This window comes from Nomascus leucogenys, chromosome X (genome assembly GCF_006542625.1).
Source record: "Nomascus leucogenys isolate Asia chromosome X, Asia_NLE_v1, whole genome shotgun sequence".
NCBI lineage: Eukaryota > Metazoa > Chordata > Mammalia > Primates > Hylobatidae > Nomascus > Nomascus leucogenys.
Window position 1 is genome coordinate 40326223 of NC_044406.1, and position 18001 is coordinate 40344223.

The 18001-nt window shown below is 43.5% G+C and overlaps 1 protein-coding gene across 1 annotated transcript; it reads right to left on the reverse strand.

Moving 5' to 3' along the window:
* Positions 1-12567: 12567 nt before the first annotated feature.
* Positions 12568-17601, reverse strand: NUDT10 (nudix hydrolase 10). The gene is made up of 2 exons (XM_030807494.1): positions 16707-17601; positions 12568-13863 (listed from the first exon to the last, which is right to left on the reverse strand). Coding segments are annotated over exons 1-2 (495 nt in total). The 5' UTR covers positions 17201-17601; the 3' UTR covers positions 12568-13862.
* Positions 17602-18001: the final 400 nt, after the last annotated feature.

The following is an 18001-nucleotide window of genomic DNA, read 5'->3' on the forward strand; positions in this document are numbered from 1 at the left end:
ACAACCAAGTGGCAAAGGGAGTTTTGGGACACATAGCCAGAGGTACCAGACCTGGCCAATCCTGGAAAATATGTACATCCTATCCTCCTCTTGAGGCTACCACTGGACATTGACTTTCATAGACAACTTTTCAGGCATGGCATTGCTATTCTTATCAACTTAGCAAATGGGGGCCATACTATTCAGTGACTCTAAGATGGACTATGTTACATATTTGGATTCCCTGAACACATCTGGTCAGACACTGGTATTGCCTTTATAGCAAAAAGTAACAAACAGTGGGCAGCCATATAGATATTCTCTGGATATTTTATGCTCCATATCATTTCCAGGCAGCAGGTGCCACTGAAAGATAAAGTGGGCTCTTAAAGGAGAAAATGAAAAAGACAACTGGTTAACCAAGGCTCAGATCCCAGTGGAGCACACACTTAAGACAGGCAGTTTGGGCTCTAAATGTGGTAATTCTTCAGAAGGGTAACTCCTATTTAAATAAAATGTTTAATTATGAGGCTGAAGAGTGGGAAAGGAAGTCCAGGCTGGCAGTAAGAAAATACAAACCATAATTTTCTCCTCTCACTCTACTTTTTCACTCCTACACCTACTCCTGGGAAATCAAGCTGCTAGAACTTGTAAGTTGTGGGGGTGGGAGACTAACCTAATGCTTCTTTTGCCATCTGGCTATATTTGGGCAATTATGGACATTGATGGTACTGATCATAAATATGAAATGACCACTCCTAAGGTGATCTTGGCATGACCCACATGTCAGGGAGTGTGAGATAATCTAGACGGTATAAGAAATACAAAGAAGAAACTTCCAAACCACATAGGGATGAGGTCAGAGATATGGAGTGGGTAAGACATTGGAAGACTGGAAAAACAGTGAAGTGACTACAGCAGAAACAAGTCACATCAGTCTTGTGGCTGTGGAAAGAGAACAACCATGAATGGTGGGGAGAAAACACCGTTGACCCTGAATGGTCAAGAGTTGGAAGGGAGACCATTAACCTCTCTCTCAGCTCTTGTTCACAGGGCATCTGGCCAATTTCATGTTCCCACCGTTCTCAACTTAATTTCTGGCCAAGAAGAAATCCCAATCTAAGAATTCTCAGAAACCTCCTAACATCCACTAAATCCAGAAATAGCCTCCACTTGAAACAATAATAAGACTAATATTTTGTACACTGATATGATTCCCTTTAGCCTCATCTTGTTATTGTTGGGCTCTTTTCTATGCTTTTATATATTTAACTGCCTTGACTACAAGTGGCTGAAGTCTATCCTGCAGATGGGTTCAATCATCCTACCATGAGTTATAGTCATGGTCACTCTACTTCAATGTTGCCTAAGGCAAACAGAACAGATTTGGTATAATCAGTACAAGTAATTGGAATATCTGATAGGGTCATATAATAAAGAGTCTGACTCCAGAATTATGAAAAATAAATGTCTGTTGTTAAAACAACCCAGTCTATGGTATTTTATCAGAGCAGTCTGAGTGGACAAAGACAGAAGTCTACTAAAGTTATGTTTGATCTGTATAAGCAGAAAACTTCAGGTCAAATTAATAAACGTGTAACCTGAATCATAAAAAGAGTGTCACAGCTCCTCAATCAATTCTCAGATATGAGCCAGTTCACAGACACAGAAACTCTTGAATTGAAAAGGAGGCCAGATCCCCTTGAGGAAGGACCCTGAAACACTGCCAAAAAATGAATATTATTAACCTGTCTCCCAACCTTTCCCAAAGGAACCTACAGCCTTATGCCAGGGTAACTGTGCATAGGAGAAAAGAAAATAATCAGACCTTTCAGGGACTACTATTGGCTCTGACACTAATTCCAGGAGGCCTAAAACATCATTGTCAGAGTAAGGTTTTATGGAGGTCAGGTGAACAATGGAGTTTTAGCTCAGGTCCACCTCACAGTGGGCCCAGTGGGTCCCTGAGTCCATCCTATGATTATTTTCCCATTTTAAGAATGAATAATTAGTGTAGATATACTCAGCAACTGGCAGAATCCCAAAGAATGACTTTTGCAGTAAGGGCTATTATGGTGGAAAAGGACAAGTGGAAGCTGCTAGAACTTCCTCTACCTAGGTGATATGGTTTGGCTATGCCCCCACCCAAATCTCATCTTGAATTGTAGTTCCCATAATCCCCACATATCATGGGAGGGACCTGGTAGGAAGTGATTGGATCATGGGGGTGGTTTCCCCCATGCTGTTCTCGTGATAGTTCTCACAAGATCTGATGGTTTTATAAGCATCTGGCATATCCCCTGCTGGCACTTCTGTCTCCTGCCACCATGTGAGGAAGGGCGTGTTTGCTTCCCCTTCTGCCATGATTGTAAGTTTCCTGAGGCCTCCCCAGCCATGTGGAACTGTGAACAATTAAACTTCTTTCCTTTATAAATTACCCAGTCTTGGGCAGTTCATGCTTGGCCAGCATGAGAATGGACTAATACACTAGGAAAATAGTAAACCAAAAGCAATACCATGTTCCTGGAAGGATTGCAGAGATTAGTGCCACCATCAAGGACTTGAAAAAATGCAGGGGTGGTGATTCTCACCACATCCCCATTCAACTCAAATATCTTACCTGTGCAGAAGACAGATGGAATTTGGAGAATGGCAGTGGATTATCATAAGCTTAATCAGGGGGTGACTCCAATTGCAGCTGCTGTTTCAGTGTGGTTTCATTGTTTGAGCAAATTAACACATCTCATCTGATATGCAGCTATTGATCTGGCACATGCCTTTTTCTTCATACCTGTCTGTAAGGCCCACCAGAAGCAGTTTTCTTGCAGCTGTCAAGGCCAGGAATATACCTTCACTGTCCTACATCAGGGGTGTATCGACTGTCCTACCCTATGTCATAATTTAGTTTGTGGGGATCTTGATCATCTTTCCCTTCCACAAGAAATCACACTGGTACATTACATTGACTATATTATGCTGATTGGACCTAGTGCATGAGAAGTAGCAACCACTCTAGACTTATTGGTAACACATTAATATGCCAGGGGATGTGAAATAAATCTGAGAAAAGTTCAGGGGCCTTCTTTAGTGAAATTTCTAGGGGTCCAGTGGCGTGGAACATGTCAAGATATCCCTTCTAAGGTGAAGGATAAGTTGTGGCATCTGGCCCCTCCAGCAATGAAAAAAGAGAAACATAGAGAAGATGTAGGCCAAGTAATAGAAAGTTATGGTATGTAGGATGAATGTCTACACATCTAGTGTACAACATGAGGACTATAGTTAATAATATTGTATCATATACTGGTAATTTGCGAAGAAAGTAGATTTTAGGTACCTTTATTACAACAACAACAAAATTGAGATGATGGGCATGTTAATTTGCTTGACTGTGGAACTCAGGGTTCTACAACAAGTCCAGGCTGCTCAGCAAGCTACTCTGCCACTTGGGCCATATGATCCAGCAGATCCAATGGTGCTTGAAGTGACAGTGGCAGATAGAGATCCTGTTTGGAACCTGATATGGTTTGGCTGTGTCCCCACCCAAATCTCATCTTGTATTCCCATATGTTGTGGGAAGGACCCGGTAGGAGGTAACTGAATTATGGGGACAGGTCTTTCCCATGCTGTTCCCATGATAGTGAATAAGTCTCATGAGATCTGATGGTTTTTAAAATGGAAGTCTCCCTTCACAAGCTCTCTTCTCTTGTCTGCCACCATGTGAGATATGCCTTTCACCTTCTACCGTGATTTTGAGGCCTCCCCAGTCACATGGAATTGTAAGTCCAATAACCCTCTGTCTTTTGTAAATTGCCCAGTCTTGGGTATGTCTTTATCAGCAGCATGAAAATGAACTACTACAGAGCCCTTGGTAGGCCCCTATAGGTGAATCACAGTGCAGGCCCTTAGGATTTTGGAGAGGATCCCTGCCATGCTCTGCATATAACTACTCTCCTTTTGAGAAATAGCTCTTGGCCTGCTACCGGGCCTTAGTAGAGACTAAACAATTAACCATGGGCCCCCATGTTACCATGGGACCTGAATTGCTATTCATGAGTGTTATTTGATCCACTAGGTCATCAAGTTGGGTGTGCACAGCAGCACTCCATGAAGTGGAAGTGGTGTGTGTGTGTGTGCGTGTGTGTAAATAAAATCATGCCCAGCCAGGCCCTGGAGACACAAATACCCTATGATCAGCTGGCAGAGGAAGAGAAGGCTTGGACCTGGTTTACAGATGATTATGCGTGATATGCAGGCGTCACCCAAAAATGGACAGCTATAGTGCTACGTCCCCTTCCTGGAACATCCCTGAAGGACATTAGTGAAGGAAAATTACCCGGTGGGCAGAACTACAAGGAATACAACTTTTTGCTCACTTTTCTTGGAAAGAGAAATGTCCAGACATGGGATTACATCCTGATTCACAGGCCGTAGCCAATGCTTTGGCCAGATGGTCAGGGACTTGGAGGGAACATGATTGGAAAACTGGTGATAAGCAAGGTTGGGAAAGAGCTATGTGGATAGACTTCTCTGGGTGAAAAATGTGAAGATATTTCATCTCACGTGAATGCTCACAAAGGGCGACCTTAGTATAGAAGGATCTTCATAATCAAGTGGATAGGATGACCCGTTCTGTGGATACCAGTCAGCCTTTTTTCCCAGTCACTCCATCATCATGCAATGGGCTTGTGAACAAAGTGGCCATGGCAGCAGGGATAGAGGTTATGCACGGGCTCAGCAACATGGATTTCCACTCACAAAGGCTGACCTGGCTACAGCTGCGGCTGAGTGCCCAAACTACCAGCATCAGAGACCAACACCAAGTTGCCAATATGGCACTATTTCCTAGGGTGATCAGCTGTCTACCTGATGGCAGGTTGGTTACATTGGACTACTTCTGTGTTAGGACTATTTTTGTTGTTGTTTACAACAGAATACCTGAAACTTGGTAATATATAAAGAAAAGAAATTTATTTCTTACAGTTATGGAGGCTGAGAAGTTCAAGGTCAAGGGGTTGCATCTGGTGCAAGCCTTCTTGCTGGTGAGGACTCTCGTAGAGGTTATTTTTGTATGCCTAAGGTGGTGCAGGGCATCACATGTTGAGGCAGCTGAGGAGTGTGCTCACATGGAGCTCAGGTCTCTCTTCCTCTTCTTATAAAGCTGCCAGTTTCACTCTCATGATAGCCTATTAATCCATTAATCCATGAATGAATAATTAATCCATTCATGAGGGCTCTGTCTTTTAAAGGCCCCATCTCTCAATACTGCCACATTGGGGATTAAGTTTCAACATTAATTTTGGAGAGACATTGAAACCATAGCAACTTCCATTATGAAAAGGCAGAATTTTATTCTTACTGGAATAGACATTTACTCTGGATACTGGTTTGTCTTCACTACCTACAATGCTTCTGCAAAACTACCATCCGTGGACTTAAAGGATGCCTTATTCACTGTCATGGCATTCCATACAGTATTGCTTCTAATCAAGAAACTAAGTTCACAGCAAATGCAGTGCTGAAATGAGCTCATGCTCATGAAATTCACTGCTCTTACCAAGTTCCCCATCATCTTGAAGTACCTTGCTTGACAGAACAGTGGAGTGACATTTTGAAGATTGCAAGCTAAGTGACAATACCTTGCAGGGCTAGAGGAAGGTTCTCTAGGAGGATATATATGCACTGAATCAGTGTCCAATATATGGTGCTGTTTCTCCAACAGCCAGGATTCACAGGTCTAGTAATCAAGGAAGGGAAACGGGAGTGACACCACTCAGTAACAAGCCTTGTGACCCACTAGCAAAATTTTTGCTTCCTTTCCCCACAACCTTATACTCTGCTGGCCTAGAGGTCTTATGCCCAAAGGAAGGAATGCTTCTACCAGAAGATACAATTATTCCATTGATCTGGAAGTTAAGATTGCCACCTGGCCACTTTGGGATCCTCATGCCTTTGAATCAACAGGTAAAGAAAAGACTTACTCTGATAGCTGGAGTAATTCTGACTACTAAGGAAATCAGATTGCTGTTCCTCAAAGGAGGTAAGGAAGAGTATGTCTGCAATATAGGAGGATCCGCCAGGGCATCTCTTAGTATTACCATGTCTTGTAATTAAAATCAATGGTAAACTACAGCAACCTAATTCAAGTAAGACTAGTAATGTCCTTAGGAATGAAGGTTTGGGTCACCCTACCAGATAAAGAACTATGACCAGGTGAGGTGTCTGCTGAAGGCAAAGGGAATACATAATCAGTAGTGGAAGAAGGTAATTATAAATACCAGCTACTACTGTGTGACCAGTTACAGAAATGAAGATGGCAATCACTATGAGTATTTCCACCTTATTTTGTTATATGTTTGTGTTTGCATGCGTGTGTGTGTGTGTAGCAAATATCTTTTTCTTCTCTATCTTATCTCCTTTTCATGTAACACAAGATGTATGAACTTTTTACCATAGTATTTAACTTATGAGATATCAAAGAGATTAAATGCAAAGACTTTGCATCTTCTCCTGGGGAAAAGGTTATTCACTTTTCATTGCATGCAGGAGAGTTGTATCATGTTAAGTAAAAAGTATGGCCTTGTTATTGTCTTTTTGGGGGGATAAAGTATGGTTTAAGATGTGTATGGGTGCCAGTTTGACGAGGGGTGGACTCGTGATGGTTAATGTTATATGTCAACTTGGAGGGTGTTTTGGGATGAGATTAATATTTAAATCAGTGAACTCTGACTAAGCAGATGGCTCTCCACAATATGAGTGAGCCTCAGCCAATCAACTGAAGGCCTGAATAGAATAAAATGGCTGACCTCCCTGAGCAAGGGGGAATACTCTAACAGACTGCCTTTGGACTTCATCTGTACCATGAACTCTCCTGGGTCTCAAGGCTGCTAGTCCACATAGCAGATTTGGGACTAACCCCAGCCTCCATAATTTCATGAACCAAGTCCTTATAATAAATCTGCTTCTATATATGTATACACATCCTATTGGTTCTGTTTCCCTGGAGAACCCTAATACACATGGTAGCCCTGTAATCTTAGGGTAGTTACTGAATATAAAATAGAGGACAAACATGTATGCCTCCATTTAACCATCATAATTGTTGTCTTGACTAAATTCCCCATGGTTATAGCACCCATTGCTCTAAAATATCGAATAGTGGGCATGGAGTCCATGAAAAACTCCCCCACAATGTACAGAGCTAAGGGAGCCCAGTGTCAATTAGACATTGACAAGACAATGGCTCTTAGCTCAAGACAGAGCCTTCAAAGGATTGCAACCCATTTTACAAGGCCTATTTAGAGAAGAGGGAGGGTGATTATATCCAGTGCTTCTCCAGTTAACAGCTTAATTTGGCCCGTTCCTAACCTTGGAAAGAATGAATGAGACTTCTTGATGAATTACCACAGCCTTTATGCTGTGGTCCCAGCAATTAGACCCCCTAATTATGATTACAATGGAAATTATTGACTCCATCCAATCAGCAACTGATAAATGTTTTGCTATTGTATATTTGGCTAATACATTGTTTAGTGTGTGTTTCAATAGCCTCTCGGCCCATTTTCCTTCCCCTCCAAAGTGAAATGGTACACCTTTACCTGGCTACTTAGAGGGTACCTCAACAGCTCTGCTATCTCACAGAGTCTTTCCAGGCAAGACCTTAACTGCATCTAACTTTCTCCAGGAGCACAGATGTGACACCACATTGATGGCATCCTTTTCTAAGAGAATTCTTTAGAAAACTCATTCAGGACATACAAATATTCTAAGAAGGAGCTCACAAAAAGGGGACGGACTATTGCCCCACACAGGGCAGAAAGCCTTGCTACCTTGTTTAAATTCCTGAATATTGGTAAACTGAGGGTGTTCCATGCCTGTCAACATTAAAGCTTGCCCAACATATTTAGGCCTTTGTGAGTACTGGAGGTAACATTTTCCTCACTTACAAATTTTACTTTGGCCCATTTATGCCATTACTTGCAAAATAGGCCCACCTTGAGTGGGACCCCCTCCCAGCAAAATATTCTAGAATTTTTTCAACCATATTAGTGCCATGCCCACCCTGAGACTTCTTCACTGTAGAGGCTTTAGCATCCTCCTCTAATGCCTCTTGGAGTCTTTGTACCATCCATGATGGCCATGAGTTGTCCATGACCTTCTGATGCAAGAAACTGCCTTCTTAGGTCTTATGCTGTATATTGTTAGAGTGGCAACTGCTGGATACATACTGGGGTCTTGTGGAAATAGAGGCTTTCATAGGCACTCAGCTCATGACCTTCCATTTCCAGCTAATTATGCCTTGGGTCTTGGAAGCAGCACCCTACAAACTCATCACAGCCACCAAAGTCTCTTTGTTACAGGAAGGAACCAAACCTGGGCCCTCTGGTGTATCACACTTACAGATGGGGATGGCCTCCCCTGTCCTCAGTCCTTTGCCAGATGCCATGGTGCTGGATGAGGCTACCCCTTTACCAGACCCTTTGGCTACTTGGGGACCCCTGTAGAATCAACTGAATGAAGAATAATGGGGGTTTGTCCACTTTATGGATACACTGTCATAATCACACATAATGGAGCTCCGTGGATTGTTGCTGTTTTTTTTTTTTTTATCCCTTAGTTAGGATGTCTCTGATAAAGAACTGGACCCAAGGATCAGTACAATTGGCCAAAGTTCAGGCTATTATCTTAGCAGTGGATGCCTGGGTCACTAATTGACCCCCTCTGTAAATATTTAGACCCTTAGGTTATTGCCAATTATATGGCTGTCTGGTTTGGACAATGGCAGCAACATAAATTCCTTATCCAGTGTCTCTTTTGGGGTATGGAACTCTGGGAATCTCTTGCCTCACAGATACCAAAATATAAGTCAATACCACACATGCCCTTACATATAATAAAACTATAATACAAGGCCTCATTAAGACACTCGTTACTGCCGTCAGAGTTCCAGACGCCATTTATTGCAACCAAGACATTCATTTCACTTCCCAGAATACACAATGCTGAGCTCTAGAATGAGACAGTTGATGGAACTTTCATCTTTCTTACAGGTATCAGGCTACAGACCTCATAGAGCACCATAATGGATTATTTAAATCTGTTTAAATTCAATTACAAAAACATAGTACATTTTATTTCTCGAACATCAGGAGTAAATTGTAATAAGGAAGCTGTCTCTCTCTCTTTTTTTTTTTTTTGGATGTTTGCTGACAGCATCTAAGCCTCACCTCGGTTCTCCTTAAGCCCTGCATTTGGACAAGCTAATGAAATTCCTGGGTGCTCTCTCCTTTGTTGTTGAAAGGAGTTTCAAACTATGCAAGTCCCCAGCTGCACATTGGAACCCTCACCCCAGCACCCCTAACCACCATAAAAACTGTAAGCTAGTCTCCTTTCCTAGCTCTATCAAGACATTTTCAGATCAGCTTTGGAAGCCTTCCTTGCTCTCCCAAAAGAGCCTCATTATGCGAGTAATAAACCTTTGAATACCCTGTTGATGTGTATACGGCATTATCGCTCTTGGTGTCTAAACCAAATTTTGCATGGGGTCCATTCTGTATCTTCAGAGTGGCCACAACAGGTGGCTTATGTTTGTAAAAAGAATCCTTAGGTGGATATATGAAAGGATAGTGGAGTTGTAGGGGAATGGCTCCTCCATGATGGCCTGGCACCCTTGCATATATCCATATAGGCTTGAACTGCAGCTAATCTGAGTTTTGGTTAAATGCTTTGTGATCCTCCCAGAACATGAGAAGATCAGAGGCTGTAAGGAGCTGCTATAAGGCCTTCTCCCAGTCACTTCCCTCTCTCTCCTGAGAGGCTGTCTTGAATGAATTTCTCATCACTTACCAGATTCTGATGAGGTGTGGAACTTTCTGTCCTGTGCCTTTTAGAATAGAGCTGCAGAATATATAGCCACTCAGCCGCAGTATAGATTTGGCTCCTCAGCCAGGGACTATCCCTCAACTTGCATTATAGTCATCTAGCCCCTTTTGTTTCTTTGTTGTCTTTTAGGCATATGAGACAAGGACCTGGGGAGTTGGCCTCTTTGGTTCGTTCTTTGTACTGTTTATGTAAGTACTAAACTGTCTCAATCTAAAAGTGGTTCCTTGTTTCTTTACCAGTCAAATCAGTCAGGCTTTAGCCTTGTCTATATGAGCTTGTTACCATATAATCCTAATTGCTGTCTATGTTTTTTACCTGTAAATTAAAATAATTAGGATACTTGTGTTCATTCAAAGGTTCTTACATTAAATAAATACCGAAGGATTACCATGTTCTTAAATCATTTGTATTTGGGAAGCTTTAAGCCTTCAGTGAATTATCAAATGCAGCTGTGGGCCAATTTAGCACCTAAGGGAATATCACACAGTCCTTTATGAAGCTAAGAAGTCAGGAATATATTGGTACTGGAAAATCCTGAAAAATAAAGGCATGGTTTATAGATGAAATATTCTTCCCAATAAAGGGAAACTTAAAGAGAAACTTGATCAGAGATCACAGTCTTATGGTATCTCATTTTTCATATTTTCAGGTAAACAAATACCTGGCAAAATAATAGCTATGTGTTTTTCACAAGTAGGAGGTGTGACAACCATTTATATAATAAACGTGTTAGGAACATCTGTGGGATGCCATATTCCAGGCTCTGTGCCTGACTCAGGACACAGAGACAACCCAGTCTGGGGTCTCAGAGCTAGCGGACCTCAGAATTAAGAAGACAGAGACATTCAGGCTAATAAGTATACTTTTGATAAGAACTATGACAAAACAGGGCTGGGTATGGTAGCTCACACCTATAATCCCAGCACTTTGGGAGGCCAAGCCCAGCAGATGGCTAGAGCCCCAGAGTTTGAGACCAGCCTGGGCAACATGGCGAGACTCCAACTCTACAAAAACTAAAAAAAAAGCCAGTGTCGTGGTACACATCTGTAGTCCCAGTTACTCTAGAGGCTAAGGCAGGAGGATCTCTCGAGCCCAGGAATTTGAGGCTGCAATGAGCTATGATCATGCCACTGCACTCCTGTTAGGGCAACAGAGCAAGATCCCATCTCTATGAAAAAAGAACTTTTTCAAAAAATATCAAGAAGGGCTTCTCAGAAGCAGTGATTTACAAAAGTAGGGCCTGTAATTACCGCAAATTTACAGATGAGAAAATTGAAAATTAGAGAGGTAAACTAATCTGGCAGAGGCCATACAGCCTCTGGTCAAGACAGTTTTGAGCTATAGCTTGTTGGATTCCGAATCACTAAATTGTTTTAATTTACATCCACCAAACTACAGCTTCCCTGGCTCTGCTTCCCTCTAAACTTAAAAAAAAAATCTGCTGGCCGGGCGCGGTGGCTCACGACTTTGGGAGGCCGAGACGGGTGGATCATGAGGTCAGGAGATCGAGACCATCCTGGCTAACACCGTGAAACCCCGTCTCTACTAAAAATACAAAAAATTAGCCGGGCATGGTGGTGGGCGCCTGTAGTCCCAGCTACTCCGGAAGCTGAGGCAGGAGAATGGCGTGAACCCGGGAGGCGGAGCTTGCAGTGAGCCGAGACCATGCCACTGCACTCTAGCCTGGGTGACAGAGCGAGACTCCGTCCCAAAAAAAAAAAAAATCTGCTACAATCAGAGTAGACTTAAATTAGAAAACAATTTCCAGGGAAAACTTGATGAAAGTTTTTCTGGTATATCATGGTGCCTTCTCACAGGGGAATCTTGGAACTGAAAGCTCTGTCTGGCTATGACTGGTAAAGGGCTCTAAGGTAAACTTTTCACCTCCCCTTTTCCCAGTAACAGTTGGTTCTGGGGAGTTGCTTGCTCTTGGGATTGGAACACACTAAAGAACAGAAGTAGAAGGGGCAGCTTCAGCTTCAGTACTTCACACTTAGGAAGGAATTCATCTTCCCTAGGAGGGACCTTTAATACTCTTCTCACTTTCTGCCTGTTCCTTCTTGACTCACAAAAACATCAGGACAGACACCATGTTTGTTGATGTAAGCACAGCCTTTACAGAATTTTAGCCTTTGCAGAATTTTAAGCACAGTCCAGAACTGAAGGAGTATCTGCAATCTGTGAAATGCAGAATGGTCCACTGAAGTCAGGAATGTTAACTGCTTAATTTCCTGTTTTACCTACCTTCAAATATAACTTTAAACTTAATTATGTGCAACTAACAAGTTTACAGCTATTGTTCCCCTAAAAACTATTCAAAAAGTGGCTTATGTAGGTTTTTATAAAATTCCATAAACTTTCTCCTTGGAGACTCCACCTCTTTGATTTTTCACATTTGTATGAACTGGTATGTAGGTGTTATCAAAACCCCTGCTCAACAGCATATAAGAATCCATTCTTATTTTCTAGTATGAATAAATAAGAATTTAGCTTTTCCTATTTCAGTGGGCCAAATTAAAAGAAAAAACTGCTAACATTGGTCTACATCAAGGGAACTGCTAGCCACTCCAGGGTATTTCTCCCTTTTCTTTTTGGGCATTCGACCTCTTGGGCCAGAAGCAGTATGCCACAGCCAACCTTTTTTAAACAATCTAATTTTTTTCCTTTTTTTCTACCATATATTAGGCTTAATAAGAATAACTCCAGTAATTATTTTTATAAACTTTATTACGGAAAATGCCAAACATACAAAAATAGAGATGAACATATATAATGAACCATCATTTTAGCCATTACCCAGCTTCAACAATTATCAAGGCCAATTTCGTTTCATCAATATTTCCAATGCACTTAACATCCAGACTTATTATTTTGAAGCGAATTCCAAGAATCATATCAGCCACAAATGTTTGAGAATGTAGATGAGGACCCTTCTTTCTAACATAATGATAAAACGATTATTCTAATACCAAATACCCCACCAATGTTCAAATTACCCCCATTGTCCCATAAATGTATTCGTTTTACAGTTCGGTCAAATCACAATTCAAATAAGATCCATACAATTTGTTAATTATGTCTCTTAAGTCTCTTTAAATCTATAGGTTCATCCTCCATCTTTCATCCTTGCAAGTTATTTACAGAAGAAACTAGGTCATGTGTCTGTGTCCTGTAGTTTCGTATAGTCTGGATTCTGCTGATCTCATCTCCATGGTGTAAAATAATGTTTCTCTGCCCTCTCTATTTTCTAAAGATTAGAAATTATTTCTAGGGGCATGGTCAAATTTAGGTTCAATGTTTGGGCAAATATTTTAAGAGATGGAGTCTCATTATATTCCTCAGGCTAGACTAAAGCTCCTGGGCTCAAGCTATTCTTCTTCCTCAGCCTCCTGAGTAAGATGCATAACACTGTGCCTGGCTTTGCAAATATATTTTACAGATAGTGTAGTATACTGCCATCTGGAGGCACACATCTGGGATGACACAGACATAGGAGTAAGAATTTTTGCTTTCTAGTATCTCACAGCTGCCTTGAAGCAGTTGTGTGACACTTGATAAACAAAAGTCACATATATGCTAGACAGATTAGAAAGGGATTGTTTAACCATTCAGTATCATTACAAAATATGAACTACTGAAACAAATCTTCAGTGATGTCTACCATATTCTAAGCAATATCTTATATGCTAGGTATATAAAAAAGACTAAGGAAACAAGTTCCTTGCATTCAAGGGCATATAATCTGCTGGGAAATACAGACACATAATCATAAAAGCACAAAAAAGGCCACAGGTGCCAAGTCAGAATTCTGTACAGATACAGCGGTAGTGCAACAACCTGGAGAATAGTCATTGTAATAAACAGGGAAGAAGTGTCCAAAAGCATAGGATGAGCTGTGTCCTTGGAGTGTGAAAGAGCTCATCTGTGCTTCACAATTCCATTCATCCATCCATTCACATACTTGATTCTTTCAAAGTAAATCTGAACAACATCTATGCCATTCACCTAAAAAAAAAATTCTTATTAATAGGGTTTTATTGGTTCATCCATTCCTCTCATCAACAAATACTTATTGAGCACCTACTGTGGCTCATCAACCATTTTGAATTGGAAAAGCCTTCAGTGAATTATCGAATGCAGTTTCACTGTGAGGCCAGATGAGAGCCTGAGGGAATAACAGATTGTCCCAGGTACATTATGAAGCTGAGAAATTGAGAATACACTTGTAGTAGACATTTGTAATCTGTGGATCAATGACAAATGTCTCCAAATTCCAGGCACTGTTCTAGGCTCTGAGGATATGGGGGAGGATTCAGTCGGGGTCCTAGTCCTCGAAAAGTTCATATTCTAATAGGCCAACAGTCATTCAGAAAGATGATTGCAATACGAGAATGATGCTGAGAATATTTGTTTTGACTGGTGCTTCCACAAAAGGAACTCTGAAAAAGAAAACTCTGGCCAGCTGGTCGTGCTGTAAGCTCTAACCTCCCTTTTCCCAGTCAACAACTATGGAGGGAAGACATGCTTTTTCTTACAATTGAACTCCACTTAAAGGCAAGTGAGACAAGGAGCAGCTCCAGCATCAGAGCCCTTTAAACCATCTATCCCACAAGGGCCCTCTAATGTTGCTGTTTCTTTACAAGCTCTTACACATACACACTTCAATTTTTATCGATTTTCTAAATACAAAAATGTTGAAATCTTTACAATGGTTCTCTCAAATGAAACTATATACAGGACTTAAAAATATTTATAGCCACCTTTCACCCCTTTCAGGGTTACTTCTTTCAAAGGTGACCTGATCAATAGAACACAGGTTTCTTAGAAAATATGTCAACCATCCAGAGCAAATTCTGTATCAAGCAACCAAACTTACCTTTACTCCAACATGTCATCTTCAAATTTTTTTAGAATAAGAAAAAGTAGGCACTTGTCCAGTGGGGGACAGGGACGAGGGGGAAAATTAGTCTTTTTTTTTTTTTTTTTGAGACGGTCGCCCAGGCTGGAGTGCAGTGGCACGATCTCGGCTCGCTGCAACCTCTGCCTCCCGGGATCAAGCAATTCTCCTACCTCAGCCTCCCGAGTAGCTGGGATTACAGGCGCGCACCACCATGCCCAGCTAATTTTTGTATTTTTAGTAGAGACGGGGTTTCACCATGCTGGCCAGGCTGGTCTCGATCTCCTGACCTCGTTATCTGCCCGCCTTGGCCTTCCAAAGTGTTGGGATTACAGGCGTGAGCCACCGCGCCCGGCCCCCCAGCCCCCACCCATACTCTCTTCAAAAACTAGACGTTTCCTCAACTGTTATGGGAGATGAGATCCAGAAGAGGAACCTAGAATTTACATAGCAAAACCCAAAATTTCTTAATAGAAAGTGCATAACAGTGACCCATAGAACAAGACTCCGTCTCAAAAAAAAAAAAAAAAGTTAAGGGACTCCAAATACCTGTCAGTAATGTTTAAGAGATATGACATAGTCTAGGTTGCTCTAGAAATTAGGAATGATCTTTTCATTCGAATACCCTCTTCACAAACTAGGCTTTCCTTCTACCTAATGTCAGACATGGCTGGGGGAACACAGGAAGGTCCAGAAGAGAGATTTAGCTATTCTAGATGGGATTCCTGATTTCAAGCAAGTATTGAGGCAAACGTGAGAGCTTTTAATTTGGCACCCAGAAAAGGTGGTACTGTGAGACAAAACAATTACTCTCCATCATTGAGAGATTGTTCAGGAATCCTAATAGTTTGACAATTCTGTACCAGCTGAACATCACTAGAGCTAACTCAGTTGGGATGTAATCGCCACAAAAGATTCCACTCCTGTGGTTACTGGGAGTCAGGGAGGTTAAGCGGAATGTCACTACATTCAAATATGGAATGGAAACCACTTTCTTTCAAAAACAAACTTAAATCCAGAGAACCATGGTTCTTCTATGGTATCCAGTAAGGGGCAATGGGAGTTGGAAGTTGAGTATGGGAAACCAAATTCTGTGAATACAGTTTTTCTGATAAGATGTGTTTGGCTAGCAGATCCCCAGCAGCATCTATTCAATAAGGTTAATCTACATGGGAAATAGCCATTTGAAGTCAGCAGTGAAAAATTACTTGTGAAAATTTTTTGAAAACCAAATGATCTACATAGAAATAGAAAAAGAAATTTCTGAAAGGGGCAAATGAGATCCCATTTCAGAGGCTGGAGTGACTGTCGAGTGCAGAAAGAGCACAAGATGTAGAATTTCCTAATGTTTTTACAAATTCAAAACTGATTTTTTAAACCAACTCCCACCACAGAAGGCCTCCCTGACAACAAGGGCGAACGCTGTGAAGGAGAAAACAACTCAAGGGAAAAAAACACTAAAAGATGCCACACAACCAAGCTGGTCAGACTTTAAAGGCCTCCACTACCAAACAAACCACAAGGCTGGTATCAAAAATGCGCACGCACGCTCACCCACGAATATGTGTGAAATATAAAAGAACCAAAAACATCACAGGGCGCACAGGCAGACACACACACTCCCCACCCACCCCTCGCCCCCCCCCCCCCCCCCCCCCGCCGAAAAGCAGGGTGAACAGTTACAGCACCTAAAACCCCAAGCGGCATAGGCTTCCCCGAAAACATTTTATAGTGTAACCAAGAAGCGATTTTGGAAGCAACTGAGAAACGTGCAAACTGAAAACAGGGCCTGGCAACAGTTTGCAAGTGTGATTCAGAGGGTCTGCCAAGGAAACAAAAGCCTCCCTCCTCCCCATGAGACCGCACATGGCACGAGAGGTGCTCCAGGCGGGATGCATTTTAAGCAAGGCAGACAAACAGAAGTCTGTGCGGGCGCGCGAGCGGTACATACTAGGGATCGCTATCTGGCGAGGATGGGGCCATGGAGTTTCCATTGGTTGGGGAACCGCCCAGCTTTAGTTTCTCCAGATATTCGGCGTGCACGGGCTTGTGGCACTGGAGAACCTTGATGGCATCTTCGACTTTGAACCACTCTCGCTTCCTCCCAATGCTAACCGAATCTTCCCAATCTTCCAGCAGCTCCGTGACAGTCAGTACGTATACGTATGTTCTGTGCTTGGGGTCCTGGTTCTGTTCGAAGACGCCCAGGAGCCGGCCTAACTTCCCCTTGACTCCCGCCTCTTCGTACACCTCTCGGACCGCCGCACCGCCCGGCTCCTCCTCGGGCTCCATGCCCCCGCCCGGCACGATCCAGCGGTCCGGGTACCGGCTGCTACTCACTAACAGGACCTCGTCCTCGCGCTCGCTCCGGAAGCACAGGCACGCCGCCCGCTTCTTGAACCCCTCGGGGTCGTAGGTCCGCGTCTGGTTGGGTTTGCACTTCATCCTCGAGGCAGCCTCCTCTCGCTGCTTCTCTGCTCGCTGCTGTGTGGGCCGCCGACGCAGCTGCTGCCGCTGCCGGGGAGCAGCCGAGGTGCTGGGAAGAGAAAGGGCCGAGGCGAGGGGCGGGGAGAGAGAGGCGCCTCCGTCTACTGTCTGCCCGCGAGCCCGGGGAGCGGAGGGAAAGATGAAGCTGGGCGGGGCACGGGCGGAGGCGGGGGCAAGCGAGGCGTGTCAGTCAGCCAGTCGGCCAGTCTGATGGGCGGCCGGCCGAACCCGGGCCCGCCGGAGTGGAGGAGGTGCTGCCGCCCGCGAGTCCGCGCCTCTCCACAGAGCCCACCCGCTTCTGCGAGGTGAAGCGCATTCTCGGGCGCGTCCGCGCTCCCGTTCACGTGCGCGTTCGCAGGGGAGGGCGTGGGGCGAGGGGCGAGGGGCGAGGGGCGAGGGGCGAGGGGCGAGGGGCGAGGGGCGAGGGGCGAGGGGCGAGGGGCGGGGGTCTCCTGGCTTCCGCAGCGCGCGATGCCTGGGGCCCACTGCGCAGGCGCTTTACACTCCTGGAGCCGGGAACCTCCTTGGCGCACAGCGAAATTCACCGCATTGTGACTTTGGCCAAGACTGCCTCCACGTGTGCCTTTGACCCAAACGCACTGTGGCGTGGCAGGACGTTTCTCCTCTCACTCCCCACTGCGCTGCAGGAAACCCACACGCAGTTGTTTTACACAAGACAGGGGCAAAGGCAGCATCGTCATCATCCTCCCCCACTATCAACCATTCTGGCTTACTCGTGGGACCTGGGCCCTGGTGTTG

What these genes read in the sequence shown, in the direction of transcription:
- NUDT10 (XM_030807494.1), bottom strand. Translation starts at nt 17,200, where the DNA reads ATGAAGTGCAAACCCAACCAGACGCGGACCTACGACCCCGAGGGGTTC.